The 25,816-nt window shown below is 47.2% G+C and overlaps 2 protein-coding genes across 17 annotated transcripts; both read left to right on the top strand.

The window, feature by feature from the left end:
• Positions 1-524: 524 nt before the first annotated feature.
• Positions 525-19,432, top strand: LOC120810493 (microtubule cross-linking factor 3). 16 transcript variants are annotated; one of them, XM_078094182.1, is made up of 17 exons: positions 525-716; positions 1,618-2,433; positions 2,532-2,756; positions 2,862-3,020; positions 3,492-3,563; positions 3,698-4,017; positions 4,255-4,414; positions 4,819-4,885; positions 5,072-5,618; positions 5,742-5,871; positions 6,007-6,330; positions 8,689-8,856; positions 13,019-13,321; positions 14,358-14,882; positions 15,138-15,217; positions 15,332-17,126; positions 18,087-19,432. In XM_078094182.1, exons 2-11 carry the CDS (start codon positions 1,678-1,680, stop codon positions 6,115-6,117), a joined length of 2,547 nt encoding a protein of 848 aa, XP_077950308.1. In that variant the 5' UTR covers positions 525-716; positions 1,618-1,677; the 3' UTR covers positions 6,118-6,330; positions 8,689-8,856; positions 13,019-13,321; positions 14,358-14,882; positions 15,138-15,217; positions 15,332-17,126; positions 18,087-19,432. The 16 variants fall into 16 exon arrangements, with proteins under 16 accessions (XP_077950308.1, XP_077950306.1, XP_077950309.1 ...); XM_078094180.1 differs by lacking the exon at positions 18,087-19,432 and having other exon boundaries at positions 6,214-6,330; positions 15,332-15,562; XM_078094183.1 differs by lacking the exon at positions 18,087-19,432 and having other exon boundaries at positions 6,260-6,330; positions 15,332-15,562.
• A 3,602-nt stretch (positions 19,433-23,034) lies between these two features.
• Positions 23,035-25,635, top strand: echdc1 (enoyl CoA hydratase domain containing 1). Its single transcript, XM_040164530.2, has 7 exons — positions 23,035-23,194; positions 23,439-23,498; positions 23,876-24,051; positions 24,125-24,267; positions 24,601-24,653; positions 24,780-24,860; positions 24,951-25,635. The coding sequence occupies exons 2-7, from the start codon at positions 23,440-23,442 to the stop codon at positions 25,369-25,371; spliced, it is 933 nt and encodes a 310-aa protein (XP_040020464.1). The 5' UTR covers positions 23,035-23,194; position 23,439; the 3' UTR covers positions 25,372-25,635.
• The last annotated feature ends 181 nt before the right edge of the window (positions 25,636-25,816 follow it).

Consider the following 25,816-nt stretch of genomic DNA (forward strand, 5'->3'; position numbering starts at 1 on the left):
AGTAAATGCTCCTTGGAAAATCTCAGTTTTCTAACCAAATCCACTTTAATTTAACACTACAAATTGACTCAAACTAATTCTGACAGAAATGTATGGCAGGCAGAACTTCAAATGACATTTCTTATCCATTTCGCTCCCCATCTAACACTGACGAGGTTGACAAATGATTCTTAGACATTTGCTTCGATTTGTGTTTTGCAAAAAACAATTTAATCAAAACATGATGACCAAAACTGCCAGAGGCGGGCCATCATACTTTATGAATGAGTTGATAATCCTAAATCCTTGATTAATTAATGCATTTCAATGACTGCTGTTAAATATCCCTTTCCCCTGCAAAGGCATTGCTTTGCCTTTAGGAAATGAACAGTTTTGTGTCCCCAGTGGTCAATTTAAATCCATACCAGTTCAGATGGTTGAATGCAAGGTGAATGGCCAGTTGCAAGAGGCTGCATCTAATGCTATTGTTAAAGAGAGAGAGAGAGAGAGAGAGAGAGAGAGGGGGGGGGGGGGGGGGGGGGGGGGGGGGGGAGCGAGAGCGAGAGAGAGCGTGCAGCTTCATTTCCGTGCGGCCCGGCCCTCCCAGCGATGATGTAATGTCATGAATATTGAAACAGGTTGCTTGGTGGTCGGGAGGCGCTCGAGTCGGCATCCCTTCTTCTGCCTCCCCATCACCACTCTACCCGTCAGCGTCCGACAAAAACTGGCAGAAAAAGGTAGGAAATCCACTAGGAGGGTCAACATTTCCAGGTCTGATCTCTTTTCTGCGAGCAGACATTTGTGTTCTGGATTAATGTGACAACAGTAAGATGCATGAAGGGCAAATGTCTGAATGTGCTCCACTTGATGTTCCTCTGTCGGCCCTCCTTGATTTACTGTTGCTGCTCCCAGTTGTTTATGTTTTCGATTTCTTTTAATTCTAATAAAATCATTTCGAGTTATTTTGCAGTGGCAGGTATAGTCGATTTGTTCGTGTTTTTAAAAAACAAAGAATCAAAAGAAAAACCTATGTGAGCAGTGATAAGTGTGGAAATAAGCGATGTGTCCGTCGCTTCTGGTACTTTTGTCGCTCACATTCCAGTCATCCGAGTAATGAGTCATCAGGCGTGTTGGATGTGAGGAGGATGATGATGGCTGACGGGAAACGGTACCGGAAGCCTGGCCGGCGCTCATCTCATATCAAGAAGCAGGACCGGGTCGGAGGATCAGATGAAAACTCTTAATTCTACAGACGGGCAGCGGTGCTCCATGTTTACCAGCCAATGACTTTGCCGTCTCTCTGTCTCTGTCTCTGTCTATCTCCCTCTCCCCATCTCTCTCCTCTGCTCGCGCGTCCATTGCCCTTTAAGCAAAGCACGTGACGCAAATGACTATCTAATTGCACCGAGCTGCAGCTGATCCCCCCACTCATCTCATCAAACGGGGGCTGAAGGGTCGGCTGCACAATCACTGGTGGTCACGTAGCCTACGTGTGTATGAGCGCCGTCCTCTCTCATGAATACAAACACAATCCAAGGAGGCGTCCTACCTGTGTTTAACAACTACATCATATGCCTTTCAGGTCTAGAGGGACCAGTCGACCTGTAGAGAGTATGATTAGTCTATTGTGTTTTTCAGCTGTGGGGACACTGGTGGAGGGGATGGGTGTCGTCGAGGATGAGCTGAGCCTTTGACACCATGATGAACCCTTCGTTTGCCGACTCACCGCGGCAGCCAGACAATAGCAGCCGGAAGCAGCAGCATCAGCAGCAGCAGCAGCGGTCGTCGTCTCCCGCCGGCCTTAAAGACGGTGGATCCAAAGCGACACAGAAGGGCAGCAGCCCGTCAAAGCCCGTCGCGTCCAAGCAAGGAGGAGGAGGAGGAGGAGGGAGAAACAGCCGCGGCCATTCTCCCGTTTCCACAGGCAGGGAGCGGCAGGCTACAGGCGCTCCTGCCGTCAGAGGCGCGGCTGCTGTCCAGGCGGCCGGTGCTGAAAGCCCGACGCTTGGCAGGCCCCCGGCGGACAGAGGCGGCATCCACACGCCAGAAGACTCCCCCCGCCTGGTCGCCGATGCCTCCTCGCCGAACCGCGTCGTCTCCGATCAGCCCTGCGCATCCAAATCCCCCAAATTGAGGAGCAAAACTCCGAAAGGTGGGGAGGCGTCACCGGCGGCGGCGGCGGCGACGGGCGGCAGCAAGAAGAGCTCCAAAAGCACGATCGGCTGCGGACCCGGGTTCTGGAAGGAGGGATGCTTGCAGTCCGAGCTCATACAGTTTCACTTGAATAAGAGCCTGGGGAAGAAAGGGACGAAGATGCCGACGAAATTAGCGACACCGCCGGCCTCAGAGCCAGAGCTGTCCCCCGAGCCAGACTGTCCAAAACCGGCTCCCCGGCCAGATCAGACACTACAAGAAGATATTGAGAAGCTGGAGGATGAAAACGACGATCTTAAGGTAAGTTGCTGATGCATTAAAAACAGTGTTGTTTGTTTTTTATTTTTAGCTTTGGGGCGGAGTTAGATTTTCATTTGTGTCCCTCTGTCTTTTGCAAGATTGAAATCGAGGAGATGCGGGCAGAGATGGATGAGATGCGGGACACCTTTTATGAGGAAGACGCCTGCCAGCTGCAGGACATGCGCAGAGAGCTGGAGAGAGCCAACAAGAACTGTAGGATCCTTCAGTACCGACTGAAGAAGGCCGAGAGGAAGAGGCACCGGTTTGCAGAAAGTGGAGAGGTTGATGGAGAGCTGCTCAGAAGTCTGGAGCAAGACCTCAAGGTGAGTGTATGCCGAGCTGAGGCACATATATGCAGCATGGTTCATGACAACTTCTATCTTTGCTTCTGTCTTCCTGCCATCCATCTGGGTCTCTCTCTCCCTCAGGTGGCGAAAGATGTGTCTGTGCGCTTGCACCACGAGCTTGAGAGTGTGGAGGAAAAGAGGACAAAGACAGAGGACGAGAATGAGAAGCTGAGGCAGCAGCTGATTCAGGTGGAGGTCACCAAGCAAGCCCTCCATAACGAACTGGAGAAATCCAAAGAGGTGAAGGGCTGATGGGACCTGTTTGGTCTTTGTTATTCTATCTTGAACTGTATGTAAGGTCAGGCTGAGGATAAATGGCCGATGAGCTCCACCAATGGAATGTTTTGAGACATCAGGGATCACAGGGATCAACATGTGATGTTTTCATGGCAGCAAAAGTGCATTACAGATGTATGTATGTATTTCCTTTTCAAGATGAGTAAGATATGCATTACTTACAAAGATGACACAGATCTTATAACAAGTCCTTTGTGGGGGTCTTTTTACATCCAGGCTGTAAAATCAAACTTACACTGTGTTATGAATTAAAATTACGTGACCAGAAATGTTCTCCAGGGTGGCTTTAAAGAGGCTTGTTTTTCCAATGCACGGAGCCTTCAGTGCTTCATAAATCTGGGTGATATTACTGCCTGCAGTAAGAAAAAAAGAGCTGCTTCTGATGCTGCTGATGTAACCACTGTTTCCCCGCAGCTCTCACTGAAAAGAAGAGGAGGTAAAGATGGGCAGAAAGCGGAGAGAAGGACACCACAGACCCCGGCCGAGGTAAGTCAGCATTTAGATGAACTTCATTGGAGTGGTTTTAAAAGTAAAATTGCAATGAAAACTGATCATTAGAACTTTAGAACAGTTGAAACTTACACAACACGTATGTGTACTTTACCATGGTCCTCTCTCAGGAAGAAAATGAGGATCTGAAATGCCAACTGGCCTTCATCAAGGAGGAAGCCATCTTGATGAGGAAAAAAATGGCAAAGATCGACAAGGAGAAGGATCGTCTGGACCAGGAGCTTCAGAAGTACCGCTCCTTCTACGGGGACGTGGACAGCCCGCTGCCTAAAGGGGAGGCCGGGGGGCCGCCCACCACCCGGGAATCCGAGCTGAAGCTCCGCTTACGCCTGGTGGAGGAGGAGGCGAACATCTTGGGGAGGAAGATTGTGGAGCTGGAGGTGGAGAACAGGGGGCTGAAGGCTGAACTGGATGACATGAGAGAGGACAGGTACTTTGCCTTCATCCGTCGGTTTTTGATTATTGAAAAGGAACGAAAGACGGATTAAATTATAGTGGCAGCTGTAAGGGAAAGGAAAAGCGTAATATATACCTACATTACAGAGAACCAGTGAACTAAGTGAAAACAACCTTTGTGGTTTAACCAGATTGTTGAGCGAATATATTGTGGAAAAGAGAGGACTGTAGAGTGGATGTGACATTTCTCAATGCGCCTTTTCTCTCCTAGTTTGGCGGCAGCGGGAGTGGACAGCTCTGGTGTTGGGGGTCAGCACTGCAGAGAGCAGGGCGAGGCCCTGTCAGAGCTGAGGCAGCAGCTTCAGCTGGTGGAGGACGAGGCAGAACTTCTCCGCAGGAATTTAGCAGATGTGGAAGAAGAAAACAAAAAGGTAGATGGATTTGACTGAGCTTATACTTACTTATAAATTGTATGGAAATGCTTACCTATAGTTTTTCTGCCTGCAACTGCTTTGAATTGTGTTTTTCCTCTATTTGAAGCCTTGTTAACCATTGTGAAATCTTAAATATATCTACCAAAATGGCAACCTATAAATAATTGATGTTATAAGCGTTTTCATATATTTCTTGGCAATCTAATGCAGTTTTTAATTTCAGCACTGTAAAGTGTCTCTTATGTCCTTGTGTATGCAGTATTATTGTTGTAAACAATGACTGTCATTAAAACTGTCCATTATCTCAGCCTCATATGTAAGACATGTCAAGTAATACTTTCTTCTACATTCTGTTTAATATACACACGGGAATAATATAATAATCAGTTTCATCTTTTAAGGTGACAAATGAACTCAATAAACTGAAGTACAAGGCTGGATCCCATGAAGCTGGATCAAGACATGGAGGTTTGTTTGTATTTCATCTATTCACCGTTGCATGAGACCAAAAAACTCGTAAAAAACTCATAAATATCTATTCTTCCTTTCAGCTCGATGTTTCGGTGGCTGATGAACAGATGTCTTTCACTAGGCCCACAAGGAGCTTTTGCGGCAGTGTTCCACTTGTCATTGACGCCTTGTTTCACGCCGCAGGAGGAAGTGACCCGGCTAAACTGGATGCCGTCCAGGAGGAGCTGAAAGCCGCGCGTCTGCAGATAAACGAGCTGAGTGGCAAAGTCATGCAGCTCCAGTACGAGAACCGCGTGCTGCTCTCCAACATGCAGCGCTACGACCTGGCGTCCCACCTGGGCATCCGCGGCAGCCCCCGGGACAGCGACGCCGAGAGCGACGGAGGACGGGACGACGACGGGCCCTCGGTCTCGGTGCCCTCGCCTCGCCTCCTCCCTCCCCACCGCAAGCGCGAAGGCCCCATTGGAGGGGAGAGCGACTCCGACGAGGTGAGGAACATCCGCTGCCTCACCCCGACGCGTTCCCTTTACTCACCGGTAGAGAGTCGTTTTTTATCCCGAAGCCTGAAGGACCGGCAGCAGATGATAGACATCCGCATCGAGGCGGAGAGGCTGGGTCGGACCATCGATAGGCTCATTGCTGACACCAGCACTATCATCGCCGAGGCCCGAGTCTACGTCAACAGCGGGGAGCTGTTCGCCAGGCTGGATGAGGACGAGGAGGGTGGCAGGTAACGAAGAAAGTAGAAAGAGGTTTCCATCAGGGAATTTCAACCCTAACTCTAAACCCTTTTTTGAGGCACTGAACTTAAAGCGTTGTTTGGTAGTCGAAAAACCACTTTTGTGCTCCCCAGGATCCGAGAGCACGAGCTGCTGTATCGGATCAACGCCCAGATGAAGGCCTTCAGGAGGGAGCTGCAGGGCTTCATAGACCGGCTGGATGTCCCCAAGCAGGAGGATCAACAAGCAGAGGAGCCGCTCTCTGTAAGCCGACCCAAACACATCAAATGAGTTACTTTGACGATCGCAATGTCCTGTGGTCTCTAATCTGCGTGTTTCTTACATGTCCATCTGCCTCTATCTCCCAACATTCTTTATTTCATCATCACTCATCTGAAGATGTTTCAGCCCATTATTTTGCTGATCCTCATTCTTGTTCTGTTTTCCTCCCTCTCTTATGCCACCATTTTTAAATTGGTATTTCTTTTCACTCTGTTCTTTGTTCTGTGAAGGACACCCACGATATAATTATTATGTACATTTTCGTTATATATTTTTCACCCATTCATTAATTTCAATTCTTTTATTTTGAACCCGTCACATAAGGCCACTAAAGGTACAGGACATTGTCATTTTACATTTATCATCCAAGCCAATCATCTCCCCGGACCCCTTCAACATGTATTGGAGACCAAACAGCGTGGAGCGACACTGTACCGTTAGGTGAGTTGGGCCTTAAATTCTCTGGCATTTGGCAACCTAAGAGTTTGGTAGTTAAACAGTGAGTCCTCACATTCTTTGCTCAAGTAGAAACTAACTGTGGGTGTGTACCAATAACTGTCTCACTTTCGCAATTTTCACTCTTATTAATATATAGAGTGGGGACATTATTAATTAATTTATTGCATGGCTCTGTCCATTTTGGACTTGAGTGAGAGTCTTATCTGACACAATAATAGTTTTTTTATGGCTCTGTAAAGCCCAAAGGTTACCAACGCAGCAATAATCTGGTTTATGAGCAGCACATTGTACCGTGCAATTACCGTGTTGTGACAGTTAAAACAACGCAACACACACACACTACCAAAACACACTCATGTGGACTCTTTTCCCAGTCCTTCTAAACAGTTTAATGGTGAAAACGTCACAGCAATCATCCAAATGTACAAAGGGAATATGAATTGTGTACAAAGGCCCTCGGGTGGGTTCTGGATTAGAGAAAAAAAATGTGTTTAACCTGCGGACCTGGACTTGACCACCAGGACGGGGGCGGAACCGGCCCACTTCCAGCCCGACGGTACAATGCCTGACTGCACGTAGGAGGGCCAGCTGTGGAGAGAGAGAGACAGACAGAGAGAGAGAGGGGGGGGGCGGGAGCCGGGGGCGGGGGGGGGGGGGGGGTTAACTTGTATTTCGGTTAATGAAACCATCATTTGAGCACAATGCTGTAACTCCCCAGTTGTTTCACTGCATTTTAAATCAGATTGGTTTCAGATACCTCGCTGGCGGAAAATCGGCTCTCGTGGTTGTTATTTTTAGGACACTTTTTGCAACATCGGGCATTCCGTATTAGAGGACGAGGTAAGGGGGTCTCTTTGTCCAAATGGCGCGTACTTATTCCACGTTACTGTGTTGCGCGTGAGAAAACAGCAACGAGTGCAGTGCGCGTGCGTGGTGGCGAGATGGCGGACTTCGGTTGTCTCTTACATAAAATGACATTTGTTTATACCGTCAACAAATCTATTACGAGGCAAAGGTTCTGTCGCCATGGATACAGCGCAAGGCGGCATGCGGCGGTGCAATTGGAGCGATCATCCGGCGTTGATTAATGGAGCCCCGGGCCGCTCCTTCCCAGCTCGCCTGGCTGTCGCAAAGCTTGGTTACAGCGAGTAAAAATACACCGCTGCTCGCACATTAGTGCGCGCCGTGATATTTTTGGGAACTTCTCCCACTCGCGTCGGGGTGGCCACTGACCGCGGCCCCGCAGCTCCGCGAGGTGCGCAAGGAGACGGCACCGTGCGTCCCCGGATTTGGACAACGTGCGCAGCGCGCAGGGACGTCTCGGCCAGAAGCGTTTGCAAACGGGACGCCGTGGGGACTCCTGGCACGAGAAGGACGCCTTGACCGTGTCTGGGAGGACATGGACAGGATATCAGAAGGTCCCGCCGCGTCTCCGTGCGTGCGGCGCGCGCTGCTGCGCGGCAGACGGGAGATTCGGCCCGGTTTGGATAATTAGCCGCTCACCGACCGAACAACAAACGGCGAATGTATGCTCAGCTGTGTCATACACGTGCAATGGATACCCTGGCTTTTAAAGTTGTTGTTTTCTTTTAATGTTTCATTTCAATGCGCTGGGACAATGTGGAGTGCGTTTATGAACGGCCCGGGTCTGCCCGGCGGGGGCGGAGCCGGTGGCGGCTACGTCCCGTCGCAGGGATGGGAGTTTGTGCCGTGCGCCGGGATGGAGAGGCCGGATAGAGGCTGCGGGAAGAGTCGCAGCCCGTTGAGGAGTATCTCCTCTCCGCCCGCCGTCTTCAGCCACATATACGAGTCTCAGTTGGGTGCTTCACCGGGTGGAGCAGAAGGTGGAGCAGGGACACAGCTTGAGATCCCCAGGGGACAAATGTGGCCTGGTGCCGAACCTCAGCAGCAGCAGCAGCAAACACAACACACTCGGCTGAAAAAGAAACTTGAGGATTTGAAAAAGCGACACGTTCAGGATAAGGAAGGATGGACGCGGGAGAAGGAATCATTGTTGAGAGAAGTAGCTGACATACAAGTGATTGGAGATATTTATTTACCCCTTTGAAAGCTAAATATACTCCTGTGTGTCCGCAGTGCGTTTGTGATGCATATGCCTTGTTTTCTGAAGCAATGTGTCAATGATGTCTAATTTGAAGTCAGTGAATCTGTGGTTTCATGTATTATACTCAAAGAATATTCTTCGGGGCTTCAAATTTAAAGCGTGATGTGATGAAACACCATTGTTTTAATTTCCTTCTCACTTCTTGTTTGTTATTTACTTCAAATATGCCAGTTCATTTGGTTGACAAGATTGCTGTAAACTGTGTTTCCGCGCAGGGAGGAGAGAACAGGAGGATTCTGCTGGAACTGAAGACCGTTTTGGAGGAAGTGCAGGCGGAGGTGAAGAAAGAGGAGGAGAAGAGGAGCGAGCTCCAGCTGCAGTACACCAGAGACAGATGTGCCTGGGACCTGGAGAAGGCAGAGCTCAAATGCAGGATCGCACAGGTAACTGAACGGATGCCGACTATGATTTTTGAGTGGTATATAAGACTGCAGACAAACACTTAGTTGGTGCCAGAGTGTTTGTGTATTCTAGAGCATGGTGTGCACTGCTGTGCGTGTCTGGTGTGTGAACATATGTAAACCTTGTTGGAAAGCGACAGCTCACTGCACACACAAGAATGCTTTGTTAAAATTTGGTATCTAGATCGGTTGTTGTGTTTGTATGTTGTTTTATGTCTACATGTGTGTGCATATCTGGCCAATCACACAAGCACTACTTTGATATGTGTGTCTTCCAAATAAGTTGTTCAACATGAAAAAGTGTAACGAAGCATGCAAAGGTGTGTTAAAAACAACCTTACAACATACATGCAGTAAATCACATATATTTATATAAAAATGTGGCCCCCAGGGTACTATCCTGTGGCACCCCACATCCCATTCATCACACCCTGACATCCATTCAACTCAAGCCTCAGTTTAGAGAAACAATTTGCAGAGAGGAGACAAACGTTATCCGCGCTTAGCCAGAAACAGATACCCAAGTGTCTTTTTCAGAACTAACTCTTAAGTAGACAATATAACCTTGTGTTGCCTTGGAAAGCTGCTGTCTATTGTCTCCTTAGACAATGACTTGGCGTTAAGTTTGCATTCCAGTGCCATGCTGTGTCAAGAACACCCAAGGACCATGCATTCCTCAAAGCAATGTGGCTTTCAGGATTTAGCTTATTTTACTTAAAGTTTGATTTATCTGTGTGCTGAGTGTCTTTGTGTCTCATTTATCACCACATGTCTAGTTTGCTGTGATGTCGTGACGCAGTATCTTTATCTGCCAGTTAAACCTGTGTGATTCCTATCGAAGACTTCGAGCTGATTTGACATGAAATATCTACAATTCTCCGGGTTTTAGCCATGAAGCACAGAAAGGTGGTGCTGGAGATCAGCAAGGTGGTGCATTGATCCTTTTGGAAAAGCTGGACAAGACCGCTGCTGACATGATGACACAGGAATGCGACGTAGTAAAATGGTTTTCCCAGCGCAGATGGCTTAGCTGCCATAATGCCATTCCTTCTGTGTGAGTAGATGGCACACGGTTACTGTTCAGCTCGTGTCTTTGTCCCGCTGGCTCCGAGCCGTCTCCCAGCGTGGCTGACTGAGAGCCTTATAAACGCCAACTTTTACTGTTCTGCTTTGCTTTCGCACAGCCCATTGTAGCTGTGGGAGAAAGCGGCGGGATCCAGTGCAGGAGGTTATGCCATGATGCCACACACACATGTCTTGGAGTTGAGCCACGCTGGGCAGAGTTAGCTCGCTTGTAAAAGTGCTTTTGTCTTGATGCCACATCCTGCCACAGTTTATAGTTTTTTGTACGTGTTTACCAAGTGCAATCTAGTGTTGCTCATCTGGTTCAAGATTACGTTTTTCTGAATCCATTCACAGCTAAGACATCTAATGAGCAAATTACAGACTTAACCTAATGTTTCTTTAACTTTTACTTAACTTGTACCCCTGATGGGGCAATAGGGAGTAAACTTGTAACCAGTCTTTTAACAAAGTTTGGTTGGCTTTTAGTTCAGGACATGTTATGTCATGTATCCGTTAATGAAATATAAGGTTGTTGACATTATATTTTCTTATTTATGCAATTCACTTTATTCAAGCTATTTAGACAGAACACTAAATCGGATAGATGATACTTGGACTAAAATGCTATTTTGTTCCACTTTTTATCTAAATTCCTGAGCAAATCCCATGTAGGCGACACAGAAATAGGCCAGAATGCCCGGAAATCGACACAAAGAGCATCAGTAGTGGAAAATGGTGTACCTTAATTTCACTTTAAAGTGAAATGTTGGCAATTTCAATATGAGTGTGAAATCGCTGTGAGTGCGGCTGCAATGAAGAAGACATTTCTCCTCAGACAGAGAGCATGTACAGACCGTGTTAACGACGTAGAAGGTATTGGTTTGAATGCTGATCTTCACACAAATAACAATCCAGAAAAGATGTGAAAAGTGACTGTAGAATGAGTGTGTAGAATGTATGAGATGCAAGCAGTTAAATGACTCTTCCTGGCAGTTTTTGTATTGTTAAATCTTGCACGTTGTAATGAGACATCGGCAGCATGCGGTCAGAAGGAGGTAGACAGGACACAGAGGAGTTTGCTCCAGGCAGCCAAGAGAAAACATTAGTGTATGGAGCGAGCGGCGGATACAGAAGGACCTGCAGAAGGAAGGTGGAATTTCAAGGTCCCTTTAAAGGATGCCTTAAAATGGCATCTGCACATTTTCATGGTCAAGATGTCCTAATCTGTCATTTTATTGGTCAAGGAACTTAAGCTGCATAGCTACAGATTGAATTTGGTCTGGCTGATAATGTCATTTATTTGCTTTACCCGAACGTCTTCTAATCCTACGTTTTAATTGCAAATAATGCTGAAATTAAGCATTAGCACAGTTGTAGCTTATAAGCAAATGCATGCTTGTTCTTTTCTTCAGATTTTAATTATGCACATTTCCCCACAGTAGACCACGGCTGTGATTCTAACTATTGTTTGTTGTTTCCACATCCTTTTTGGGCACTTTAACCGCCAAATACCAAGTTAGCATCCAAGGCAGTGGTCTTGCGCCAGATATTTCGTAATATATTTCTCTGCACGCCACTGATTTATTAATGCTGCTGGCAGCTAGAAGACATCTCACTCTGCCTTAGCAGCCAACTCCCCCCCTCTCCTCCTCTTACCCCCTCCCCCCCGGAATGTGACATTGTACAAGGCTGTCTGTCCTCTATTTATAGCAGGTGGCCGTGGTGACACCGTTACCTTTATATCCACTCTTCCACTCAGTGACACACAGGGTGTCCACGAGTATGAGGAGTTGGTTCCTTGGGAAGGACGTGCACGCGTGCATGGGTGGGTTTACCCTGAAATGGTCCCGTTCATCCAGGGTTTCTTTTTTAAGACAGCTTTCATTTATGCACTCTCACCATTTTGTTTACGTTTGGATGTTTGAATAGACGGTGGACGTTACCCATCAGCACCCATTGGTGGATGTGGAGGGAAAAGCCAGAGGCAGAGAAAAAAAAAGGTTGACATGTTTTTTTCCTCCATAATTTCATGACCCCAGGCCACAGGCAGAAATAGCAACGTGACCCCGGCTTGCAAGGCGGCTTTGGTCGCTGTCTGTGTCTGAACACTGAAATAACACACTCAGGCATGCTCGTGTGCATTCTCTCCCTCTCTTTAACGCACACACACACATTGGCATGCGCGCCTCACGCAAAGGCGTAGTCTTGGGCTCCATCCAGTTCCAAAGCCCACTTTTTTTTACGAGCAAAAGAAATGCACCAAAGAAATCCTGAATCTGGATCAGATAAGTTCCTACTATCTTATTGGTAGGACATTTTAGATTAGTTTTCCAAAAGCAGTTATCTAATCTGAAGATACAAATCAGACCACCAGTTTTGTTGTAAGTCTGTTTTTTTAAGCCCTTTGTCCTCACAGTGACTTATTTCGGCTGTAGGTTTTGGCTGTGACACGGTAACATTTTCAGGAAAATGGAATGGAGGGATAAAATCATATTCTTATTATAACAGAGAATTCCATTTGAACCTAATGCAATTATGACTTATGTTGAAATGAATCAGGGGTCCTGTCTAATTTGTGGTGAGAGATCCTCTTTGTATCTGTGAGAATTATTACACCAGAGTATTGTTCCACTGAGGCCACGTGCATACTTTGGAAACATGGAGAATTTAGCTGTGCATGAATCTGCCTTTTCCTGCACTGCATCCTGTGTCAGGGAAGCACCGAGACCTGAACCCTGAACCCATGAGCCCACTTGTGCTATTTTCCATCTGTCAAATCTCTCTCTTTTCTCCCTCTTCCATCCTCTCAACCCACTCGCACTCGTCCCGACGGTGCATTATCCCCCGACTTCCTCCACCTTCCCTTCCTGCCACTCCTGCATTCTTTTAATCCCACAAAAATGTCTTTCTCCGCTGCCACGCTTGTCTCTTCCTTTGACTCACATCTACTTTTTCTCCAACTGTAAAAACCACTGACTTTTTCTCCGCTGTCTCTCCCCCTCTTTTCCCTTCCCTTATTTTTTTCCTTGTCTCCTCCTCTGTGCCCTCCACTCCCCGTCTGCGTGTTTCTTCTCCTCAGTTGGAGGATAGAGAAGGTGCCGGGTTGATGAGCGGTGCGGCGCAGTCGGCAGCGGATCCGAGCTCTGCGGCGTCACAGAGCGGCCTGAGGCAGCGCGGCGAGACACCAACGCTCCGCCGGGAGAGGGAAGAGCAGCGGAGGCTCCTGGCCGACACGCACTCAACAGCCATGGACCTGCGCTGTCGCATTGAGCACAACGAGAGGGACTGGTCGAGGGAGAAAGCAGAGCTGCTGGACAGATTTGACGTGGAGAGGAGGGAATGGGAGCGCCAGCTGAAGGATATGCAGAGGAAAATAGAAGAGGTAAGGTGCACTGTGTGTGTCTGATTCCTACGTTTCGTCTTGGTTTTCATTGTTTGGTTTTGAGTTAGAGTTGGATTTAGGTAAAAGTAAGGAGACTGCATAAAAGGACCACTCTGCAGTATGTAATGCTATTGCCAAACCTATGAGAGGTCTCTCTTTGTTGTGCATGAGCTATGGCTTCCTCAGCAGTGAGCGGCCCACAGTGTGTAACACTTCCCTCCTCCGCATCCTGTTCAACATCAACACTGTCAAAACAATATCCCCAATCAGTGCAGCTGCAGAGTTTGAGGAAAGGAAAGGGTGGGAGGAGGACGTCTTACTGATGTCTGTATAATTAGACAGTGATTGAGCAAGCCATGACCTGAGTGATGTAGACAGAGAAACCGGCAAGAAAAGTAGCTGGATTTCATCGAATCTATTTCTATTTCTTACATGATACAAAATATAAAGCAAGCAATTCAGTCTTCACCTTGAGTTTCATGAACTTGATATACGCAATTCACATTATGTGATAAACCAAACAAACAATCCATTGACCAAGTATTAAGATGTTTTTTTGTTTTTTTTATATGATATTTTGAATTGTTGACTTTTTCAGTCAGTTAAGTTAAAATGGTTGAGTTGGATGAGATCAATTGGGGAATAAAGTGTATTCATTTCGAGCATATTAAGAGGTAAAGGTTAGGAGTGAGATGGTGTAGGTAAGAGCGCAAATATCCCACGCCAAGAGGAGTAGCTTAGTGTTTTGAATGATTGAGGCCAAAGTAGCTGGACTGAGTCCGAACTCTCTCATTTGCTCGTCCGAGACCGCGCTGTGTGATGGTAGGGAGTGCCTCTATTTTGGGATTCCACTGTAGGAGGCCCGAGGTCATCCAATTTAATTTGGAAGAATTCTTTAAATGTTTCTTTTTTAGTATGCTCAATATTTTCTAAATTACGTTTTCTAAAAGAATGCATTTTAATGACAAAAGTGCGACATAGTAATAACGCAGTACAGCTGAAACAATGATCTCTATTCCTCTCATCCCTATTATAGCTGTACTGTGACGTGAGAACCAAGCGAGACGTGCAGGGCAGTGGGAGGCAAGGGGTCAATGAGGACGTACATAGGCTGAGCGTACGCTCCACCAGCACCGGCTCCAGTCTGCTCAGCGACACCGAGCCGCTCAGCAGCGGCAGCAGTCAGTCACCACCAGTCGGACACCCACCTTTCCCTGGTTTTGGTCCCAACGCAGACATCAGGGGCAGTGATTTTATCGGCAGAGATGGTCACCGCTCCAGCTTCTTCCCCGCAGACGGCCTTTGTGGATACGATGTTGGGGGTCCGACCATTCAGGAAGACCGTTCGAACCGTGAGCTGGCGAAGGAGTTAAGTTCCACTTGGCAGCAAGACTCGGCCCCTGATGGCAAAGAAGCCACGGGTGCATTAGAGCGGCCTGCTATGTTTCATGGAGCGCCTGGATGTGTAGTGCCACAGAAAAATGTCTCCGACTGTGAACAAAACATTATCCATGTTCATCCTGAAGCCAGCGACAAGAAGAACACCACTGCCCTCAATGCTGTGAGTGATCCAAACTATTTTTCTATTTGTTAAGAGCGCTATATTTATGTGGTTTATACGGATATCCTTGCCTCCTCTTTGCTTTGTGCTCTGATGTCACAAACTCGTTTGAGCATCAGTGTTCCTCTACCGTCTCCTGTATATTACATCGTTGTCATTCCAGAGAAATCTTCCTAATCTACCACATCCAGAATTTAAGTTTCATTGATACAGCATGTTTCAATATATCTCTGGTTGCCCGTCTTTGTGTCTCAGGCTCTCAAGGAGATCGCCCGTGCAAGTGAGGAGCTTTGCAGCTACCAAGATGAGATCAAAAAGAAGAGTGTAGATAAGAGGTAAATAAATCCCCTACTGTATTAAATCCCTGGCACCAGTATGTTAAATCCCTGTTACTGTCTTGATGCATTTTCAATAAGGGTAAATGCAATTAACTGTTTAATTCTTTTCAGGAATCGAACCGAAGCCCCGAGCCTCTCTGAGGAGAAAGGGATGTTGTTTGGCCATGACAAAACCTGGCTCGAGGTCAATCACGCTCCTTGCGACCTGAGTCAGATTTACGATGACCTTCGGGCCTTGGAGAAGGAAAACTGGTCACCAGAAAACACCTGGAGGGCAGATAGAGAGTCAATCAAATCCTCGACAGCAAACGCTGCAGATCCAGAGAGCCGAAGAGAAACAAAGACAAGCCCTGGATTAGTCTCAGAGAGCGATGCAGCATGTCCACCCGTCCCTCCTCGCTCCTCCTCCTGCAATCTGAGCTCCTCCCTTTATCCAGACACGGAACTTTACATCCCAGAGTCCCCCGTCACGACAGTGGGGAAGTGTCACAGCCCCTGTGTTCTAGTTGAGAAAATATGCAGCAGCCCATCTATTGTCAGGAAATTTGAGGCCATGCTACAAGAAAATGAAGGAAAGGTTTTGATGGACGGTGTTTTAGCTTCGGGCGCTGTACCTGCTAACTCTGAATGTGTTAACAGGGGCTGCTGTCACAATCGCTGGTCCTGTGATGCAAGCAAGTTCACAAGCAGCAAGCTGTCCACATATGGGACTGTCCAGAAAAGCTTCTCTGAAGTCAACATAATGACTGCTGCCAAAGGCTTGCGCTCGGATTACTGCCCTGGTGTTGGGAGCCTAAAAAGCCCAGAGCTACAAATACCTCAGATTGTCAAAGAATTACCTTTAGATTTGCTCTTGTCCTCTCTTGAAATACCGCCTGCTGGCTCCAACCTCCAGGGCTCCAGAAGAAACATAATGCTGGAACAGAAAACGGCCGAATTCAACAGAACTTTGTTTCAGTGTGAGATGGGCCACGGCGTAGAGAAACAGGACAGTTCTACAGCATCGGATGCCTGCCCAGCTGAGACAACACCTCCCAGGGAGACAGCACCTAGGCCACTCCACACTGATGTCACCACTAGAGTTCTGGATGTGTATCCTGACATCACATTATCTCTTCCCACCTCAAATTCCACCATTCGGAACCCCGAGGCCCAGTCAAGACGAATGAGATGTCGTGCTGAAGGTCAGGAGGTCGGAATGAAGCAGGGAATCCCTTCTGACCCTCCATCTGGGCAGCAACAGATTGGACTCAAGGAGACAACACACCGTTGTGAGGTCAAGCACAAAGTTCAAACAGCAGGCAGCACCTCCAGGAAAGCACAACACAGAGCGGCCGCGGATGCTCCGTTTCCTGAGCCCGTCTTGTCTGCAGATGCCCAGCCTGGTCCGAGGAGGGTGGATGACGACGGCTCGTGCTCCGAGAAGGGGAATAATCCCCGCGGAGCAAAGTGGGCCCGAGTCGGTGTCTCTCACCGGCAGCCGTCTGCTGAGCACAAACAGAGACAGCAGGCAGAGCTCGGCCACGAGTCCGTTCCTCCTCCCCAGTCAGAGTCCGCCAGACCCGGGCCTCGGATGATGATGATGATGAATGAACATCCCTGGAAGGCACTCACCCTGGCTGCGTACCCGCGGCCCGAGGGCTCAAGATCCAACTACGGGGCAGTGGAGAGGATTCTGAAGAATTACGAGAGTGCAGCCCGGGCTCTCCAGAACCAAAGCCTACCCAACCAGATGGATTCCAGTCCCGACGATTCCAGCGGTGGGCAGGAGGGGAACGTGACGGTGCCGCACATGCCGGGCATTGACCCGCTGGCTTTACCTCCCACTCTGAGACATGCACAGACTTCAAACTCCTCACAGAAGCACAGCACCGCGGGGGTGAAAGAGGTCCATCTAACAGTGCAGGTGGGTAGCGCCTGTATACACGCTTTCACATGGAAACACCCGCCGTGCCTCCCAGCGTTTGGCATATCCACTGTACAGATGTTAACACGTACAGGGCTTCTAATAAAATATGTAAATGCAGTTTTTCAGGTCAATGCATTATGTACAATGTGTAACGTAATTCCACCAGCGGAACCGAGTGAACTCGCACGCCTCATTGTTTCACTTCCTCCTGAAACACTAAGCGATTGCCCTTGACTGAGGACAGCTCCGGTGGGAATGTTGTTTATTTCTGGTACGTGCTAAGAGACAGAAGCAGGCCAGAGCCTCCATTATAAACTGGGCATCTGGGCCATTCTCTTGCTTGAAGGCTCCTAACAAAAGGACCTGGCAGTGTGGCACATAAAGTACTTGGCAGGAGATTTATCACCCTCAACCACATAGTTGTCTTTCATCTTCCAGTCCTTCCATGGGGCCTCGTGGTGGAAGTGTTTTGCTGCCCTTTGTGTAGTAATCATAGAAGCATCTGCAAGACGCCAGCTGACTGACATGCCCTCGCTTGAGTTGAAGTAACCGCGCTGCTTTAAAGTCATGCAAATGCTGAAGAAGTCATGGGAGCAATTATCGAGCCAGCTTCATTCCACTTCATGAAAACAATGTCATTAAAAGGTTCTGCTTTAGTTTAGTTAAACTGTAACAGTTCAGAAGAGAATTTTGTAGATTTAATAAATCCAGTAAATGGCAGCAGAACCAAGTAAGCTATTCCACTACAGATGCTTTTCTCTTGAATAAAAAGAATAGGATCTACTTATGTGACCTTTCCATGTGAGCGTGTTTGAAATATGCCTGTTGTTTCCTCCAGGGTCAAGAAGACTTCCGATGGAACACGTGACAAAATGTAAAGTATCTTGAGTGTGTGAATTTAAATGTTGGTGGAACGGTGTGATAATCCTACATGGTAATTCATTTGTTTCCTCACAGAAGAACCACGTGGCATCCGTCTCCCCCTCGCTTCAGAAGAACTTCTCCCGGCCGGCCCGTCCAGCCAACCGCCGCCTCCCCACCCGATGGGCCAAGGGCTCCCCGACTCCGTCCTCCTCCACCTCCTCCTCCTCCTCCTCTCCCACTGCCCCTCCTGTTGTGGCTTCATCCTTCGGCCTCCGGAAACACAGTTCCTCTTTTACCTACTCGCACGCCTTTCACATCAAAACCGTGATTATTTGACCTCCACCTCACCATGTCACTGAACCGAGGAGAAGCCCTCAGCGCGAGCCTTCCGACACTGAACGTTCCATTTCAGAACTACTGTACATACCACACGCAGACTGCTTCTCCACTCCTACAGACTCAGAAGTGCTTTAATCGCAGGTTCACCCACTTACCTTTTAGAATGTATGTGGCATCCAGCCTTCAGATCCCTTTCTGACCAAAGATGCAAGAAAAGGATCCGAAGCAACTTCACGTATGCATCAGTGTGCTCCGGTGAACCTGCCCGAAGAACCAGGCATCGTGCGTAGCCTCAGAGGACGTTGAAAACACGTCATCTGTTGATGGCAACCATCGGATTGGATGTGCGATGCTCTGGTCTGGATTCTAGCCTTGATTAGCGAAGCCTCGCAGATCCATCAACAGAACTGCCACTACTGCTTCGGTTCTACGTACTGTATTTACACCTTTTAAAGTCATACTCGGTCTTATTCAAATGATCCAAAATCTTCCAGACAAAAATACATCCGGAGTGATATGGACTTACCATATATCTCCCAACGTGTTTTCTGGGGCTTTTGCACAAACTATCATGTTGCATACACAATATTGAGCACCATGGATCCATGGATGGATACAGAGGCAGTGAAGGTGTGTTTCTTTCTGCCTTCTTGAATGTTTCCTACACTACATGCCTGTACTGTACCTTATACCTGTGACTAAAATACCGGGCTATTCTTGGCTGGCTTTGCGTTTTTCATTAGTTACATAAGAATGTGAGTTGCTTTTTATAACTTTGTACCAAAGGCTGGTTTCTTTTTATGCATTTTGCTGATTCTATAATGAAATGCATTGTTTGTAACGGTATTGTTTTTTGCTGTCCCGCCCATTGCAAAATGTTTTAACACTGTTCACGAGAGCCTGCTTTTGTGCTTAGTATAAATAACAAAGCTTATGAATAACAGATTAAAAGGCCTTTTTCTACTTTTACTAATTCTGAATGGTCACATATCAGGACATTACTCAGCTGAGTAGTACAGTCAATTGTTTGGGTCAAAGAATCATATGATAAAGGTGATACCGTTTCTGTTCTTTTTGTGTAATAAACATAAGGACTTGCATATTTCTCCTCTCGTTTCACATCACTTACCAAAGGACCTACATTTGCACTGTACTTGGATTACACTCTATGTGCTGTTGGCACGGTGCAGATTTGACACTTTTATTTATCGGCAACTTAAACTAATTCCAGCCTGATCTCCAAAACCTGTTCGTAAAAATGTATACGAAAATCTTGAACATACAAATTCGTAGTGATACATACTAAATAAATACGGACTGCAACTGATGACGTCACCCTATTCAAAGTGAACGGGGACCTGCGCCCCGTAAACACAAGTCTAACGGTAAAATAAACGTGTTATGATTGCATTTTTAACGAGAAATCAATGTTAAATTGTAAGAATACAATACTAACCCTAACCCCCTCAAAAGATCCAACATGGCGGAGAGACGTTCACTCAAGAATCCAACATGGTCCGCCACGTTGTTCACTCAAGGGGCGTGGTTAACCACCGCCAGTTCCTATGTATTGTTCCGAATTTGTATGTTCAAGATTTTCGTATACATTTTTACGAACAGGTTTTGGAGATCACGTTGACTAATTCATAAAGCAACAGCATCACGTTTTTAAAAAGGACATTATAAAGCAGTATTTACGTAGTTAAACAACCCTCAAGACACTGCTCTCCAAAATGACCAATGATTGAATAAGTCCTCAACAGAGTCCTCCGTGACCATTCGACTCACAAAGACGAAGCACCGGAACCAAACGGCTTTCAGGCTCCTTCCATCTGGTTGGCTGACGTCTGTGATGATCTCTGCCTTTGAGTGATGGCTGCAGAGCGACGTGATGGGAGCGGAGGGGCCGCCTATCACTTTCATAGTGCGGGTGTGTGTGTGTGTGTGTGTTCCTCCACAAAACATTCTGCATTCCTTTTTTCAAAATGTGTGTGTATTTGTGTTCCTCACTGTTTTTGCACACATGCACACCCTCTTGCAGACATTAAGGGACCGCTCACACACACATCCTTGAGCCGAGAGGCACGGACACCTAACCCCTCACCCTGAAACCTGGCGCCACAGGCTGACTGAAATAACAGGTGCAGCGATGTTATGGTGCCAGGAATCCTAGCCTGCCGCTGATATAAATATAAATATTGTCATCCTTCCTTGATGCCTGTTGCGCTGTGTTGGCTGCTTCTCACTGTTTTCCTGTATCAAGACTGGGCAGGCGTGGATTCCCAGTACTGGCCTTTGCTCAAGCCTGCAGGTTTCCAGATGCTGAAACCATTATATAACGGTTTGGATTCTAACGGGGCTTAAAACTCAATGGAAGGAATTCATTGAACAATCAAAGGACGCAGGTTCAACAACAAATGACTTTCTGTAGTCCACATCGTCTACCAGCCTTATTAAAAAAAAGTCACGGTGTTACGCAAACAGTATAATGGTAAAGTTGAGTAGTTATCTATGGTCATTGGGTCTAACTCTGCAGAATATCTTTCCCAATATCCGCCACGATTAGGATCATATTAGAGTACGTAAGAAGGGTTTTGAGGTTTTTGAGTTGTTCATAAGTAACCAAATACCTCTTAATCCAATGGTTACGCAATGCAAGCAGCTACTGAAACATCCCCGTTGCTGTTGTTGGAAAAGTGTTGGTCGGCCCTCCTGTGTGACCTGGCTCTCCGCCCTCCAGCTCCCATAACCTCCTTCCACTCCTCTAAGGAAACATCCAGGCCCCTGAGAGTCTGGCACCTGCCAACCTGCCATCCGTTCTGCCCTGAAATAGACCCTTACTGCCACTTATGCCTGTGTGTGTTCTCTTATCTTGGTATATAGAGCCATGCTGACTGCGGCGCATCTCCCGGCTTCCTGTGGAGGCCCAGACTGAAGCATATTGATCAGTAGGCTGATGCATCACTTTGCAGTACACACACAGTCACACGGAGAAACACACATAGATATGCAAGCAACGGCATGTGTGCATGCTTCTCTGTCTCTGTCTCTGTCTCTCTCTCTTTCTCTGACCATTAGTCAGTTTGTAATTTCAGACAGGCCTCCATTATGAGCTGGAGTCTGCGGCTGCGGCACTGAGATCCGGACGGATCATAAAGCAGCAGGACTGACGATAATCAAAAGGACTGGAAATGCTGAGCAGGGGATGAATGGAAGTAGACAGGCACGGAGAGATAATGCGTTTGGGAATCAACATTCATGAAACAGTCTGGACAGGAAGTCACTCCATCAAACACTTACTATCCCTCACACGCACACTTGTGGGCAACTTAAAGACTAGGGTGTATGCAGGAGGTGCACTTCTCAGAGTGATATGTGGGGACGGGTTATAGGCTAGCTGACGTAGCTCAAAGTACTGTTCAGAGCAGGGGGGAGAGTCAGCGTGTTTGGAATGCCTGCCCAGGAAGATTCTCACCGACCTTTTCCGAATTCCTTCCCCACTTTAAAATAGAAGAAGTACTTTGAGGCTATTGCAGTCTTGGAGGCAGAAAACCATATCTTTAGCGTGTGTGGTAGAGGCATTAATGAAATTGGTTGGTATGTGTATATATATATACATATGTATATATGAATGTGTGGATTGAATTGTAGGATTTATGCTCCCAGTAGCCACGGATCAGACTGGACAGGAAGTGTCTCACTGGTCTCACTGATCCGGCACATTAGCTTTCCTTTTCCTGCACATCGCCACATTTTCTTCTCTTTGCTCTTAGTTCACAGCTGGTGGCCTCACGCTGGGCATTACACTCATCTTACTCAAGTTCTCACCTTCCACCGGTCTAATATAACTGTACAAATCGTTACAAACTTCAGTATTTACACAGACACCTTTGTTATACTCAGATATATTATTTCAATATCACAGCTGCAAGTCGGTGACAGTTTAGTTCTTTCTGTGTTTGCACAGTAGTCGTAAAGTAAATGTGATCCCAGAGCAATTCACACTTTTTGTTTGCCTTCTCAAAGGGTGGTGGTTCCTCAAACAATATTACATATTTCCAGGAGTTGAATAAGACATCCATCCATTCAAACATCAGTTATATTCTCATAGGAAATTTGTATATAAATGTCGAAAACCAAGACATAATTATGAACGAATTTTAAATAACACTCAACCTAATCCTAATCGAATTTTGATATAATTACATTATCATTATATTGCACATATCGATAGTAGGTTTTTCTTTGACTGGATGTCAACACAGTGTTAAACTTGTATCTTGTATCTATTACCTTAAGATTCGATCAATACTCTGGTGTCAAAACATGGGGTTATGGGGTTAAGAATCAAACAAAGCCTGAAATGTTGCTGTTTAACCTTCACGCGTACGCAGAAGGAAAACTTCAGTTGCCAATAAGCTGTGCTAGTGCTACTGTCAGCTGCCTTTTCCAAAGCTGAATTCTAACTCCTTGGTATATTCAATACTGCTGAATAAGGACATTTCTATACAGACAGTTATTCAGTCTTCTGTTTACAAACCTGTGACGGACAAAGTGCCGTCTCTCTCTGTTTGGACAATGATTGGTCATGACGTGGTTCATAGACAACAGCTTTTGGCTTGTGGAGTGTTGTGTATAATGTATGTGACACAATTACCCATAATTACTTAACTAATGGATCCATCTTTCAATGCAAGAGTAGATAGAATACAACGAATCCCATTTGCTGCGTGGCGGTGTCCCTCCGCCTCCCTGTGGTCAAGAAGAGCAACTACATCTGTGCGTCGCCTTTGTCCAGATCCGAAGAGCTCCGGTTTCCGGACGGACGGATTTCAGCGTAACACTACATGACATTAAGCAAGGTTGGTGCTTTCATTTTTGTTGTTAAACTATTAACGTATTCATGTATTCTGGCAAAACTACTTGGAATTAATGTGGATCTGTTGATTTAATTGTAAAATATGCTTATAAAAAATCATTAGCTGGTGGTGCTTTTGGTCCGTATGTCGGCCCACCTCCTTTTTGGATCGAGTGAAATGTGTAACGTTAATTGAGGGTAAAGTGAGTGTTTTGTCCCGACATGTGCCCGTCTGCATGCTGCTGCAGGATGGCCCTGTGTGCACTGAGGCGGCGACTGCTGAGGAGCAGCTGTGCAGCCTGGTCCAGGTAGCTGAGTCCATCATGTCCATGACCCAATGTCCCCTCGGGACAGTGATACAAGAACATCAAGTCCACTGAGCTCAACTTTAATCATTTGATCACAAATCACGAACAGGGTCAAGGATTAAACACCAAAATGCATTTCTAAGGTGCTTAGAATTAGATGCCACTCTATAAAAGTGAGCATTTCTCTGATTCCTGTCATGTAAAGAACAACGGGAGGGAAAGACAGAGGACATTTATGGGGTCAAAACAAACAATATTCCATATTATGTTTATTGTTGCAGCAGTTGCAGCTCCTGTGTAATCTATAACCATCTATAACCATGTGTAAGGGTGATTGACTAGATTTGAATGCACTTTCTAAATGTTATCTCTCACAGGCTGCTGCAGAGACCAAGCAGCGGTTGTGTGTACTCCAGCGTCCATGGCTTCCACCAGGACGAGATCACGGAGAAGCTGCAGGCCTTTCCTGGAGGCTCCGTTGACCTGCTCCAACAGGAGTCCGGCATCGCCGTGCTCACCATCAACTATCCCTCCCGCATGAATGCCTTCTCGGGTAAGAGGACTATACACTGAACCCTTTATACCTTTTATACTTTACACTATACTTATTTTTCTTTTCACCCCAGGCAGTATGATGGTGGAATTAGAGGAGAGGGTGAGCCAGCTGGAGAGCTGGACGGACGGGAAAGGCGTCATTGTTCGGGGCGCTGATGGCACTTTTTGCTCCGGGTCGGACCTCACTGCGGTCCGAGCGATATCCAACCCACAGGTAGCAGCTTCTTTACAACAGGGCTTCTCAAAACATTTTTCGGGCCAGGGGAGAACCTTTTCCACGGACCTCCTCATCGCCGCAGCACGGATTAACGCTTCCTACCATTACTCTTCGATGCCACTGGAGCTACTACGGTCGCCGGTAAAAGGAGGCCTATTTAAAGGCCCTCGTATCCCGGCTGTTTTGTAGTGCGATGCTGCTTTAGCCCAGCTGGCTTCATGGCCTTGTTCACTCGCACCGGAGGACACATATTCCGGTCCAACTGCTGTTCTGAATAAAACCCAAACTATATAAAACTGTCATCACATTTCCTCTGCTCTTTCCCCGTAGGACGGGATGAAGATGTGCATGTTCATGCAGAATGCTCTCACAAGACTACTCAGGTACTGGGCTCTCTATTTTCCTCTCAACCAAATCCGCAGCAGCCAGTTTGAGATGCAAGGAGTTTGCTTCTGGCTGCTATGAAATGTGCGCCGCGGTGTGCTGACAGAACCGTCTCGCCCGTGCAGGTTGCCTCTGATCTCCGTCGCGTTGGTGGAGGGGAGAGCGCTGGGTGGAGGAGCAGAACTCACCACCGCCTGTGATTTCAGGTACATAAGACAATACCCACGAGGATCTCTTTCACGCTGTCACCTTTCATCCAAAGTTTTTTAAATTTTAAACCATCTGTCATCTCGTAGGTTAATGGCATCTGGCAGTGTGATCCAGTTCGTCCATAAACACATGGGCCTGGTCCCGGGCTGGGGCGGCGCCGCTCGACTTACCCGCATTGTCGGAAGCCGGAACGCCCTGAAGCTGCTCGGCGGTGCTCTGAAAGTAGATCCCGAACTGGGCCTGCAGATCGGACTGGCGGACGGAGTGGTGGAGGCCCCCCAGGCAGCGGAAGGGGGGGCTGGGGTGGTCCTTCAGCAGGCTGAGAACTGGCTCAGTCACTACGCAGGAGGAGCTGCCCCGGTGATCCGGGCTGTGAAGAAGGTGGTGTTGTCGGGCGGAGAGCTGCCGCTGTCAGAGGCGCTGAGGACTGAGAAGGACGTATTTGGGACGGTGTGGGGGGGTCCGGCTAACCTGCAGGCTCTGGCCAGCAAGTCCAAACACAGGTGAGCTGAGAAGAGCTTCTCAGGTCAGCCACGGAGGACAGGTCGAGTCAGACTCTTATTCTGCATCCACCACCTTGAGTTCTTCGATGTGCTGAAGAAAGAAACAATGCTTTTATGTAGAAAGCTGAACGTGGACTGAGGGAATGTAGAGGTTTCTTCTTCGTTGGTAAGGACTGTAAACTTTCAATAAAGCAGATGGGGCATTGCCTCTGATGCAGTAATAACAGATCTATCTTTGTCACACGATTAAATGGATGTGATTTATCAAGCAGTTTGATCATGATGAGCTACAACAGGCACGAGTCATCAAGAATCCATTTCTGCGTTTTATTATTCCGCTGCGCTGCTTTAGTCTTTACTTCAGTTTATGTTTGTGTGTCTTTGTGGCCTTCGTCATCCTCCTCTCTCCGTTCTACCGGGAGATCGGTACTGTAGGTAAGAGGGATTGT

The sequence above is a fragment of the Gasterosteus aculeatus genome, chromosome 20 (assembly GCF_964276395.1).
Source record: "Gasterosteus aculeatus chromosome 20, fGasAcu3.hap1.1, whole genome shotgun sequence".
NCBI lineage: Eukaryota > Metazoa > Chordata > Actinopteri > Perciformes > Gasterosteidae > Gasterosteus > Gasterosteus aculeatus.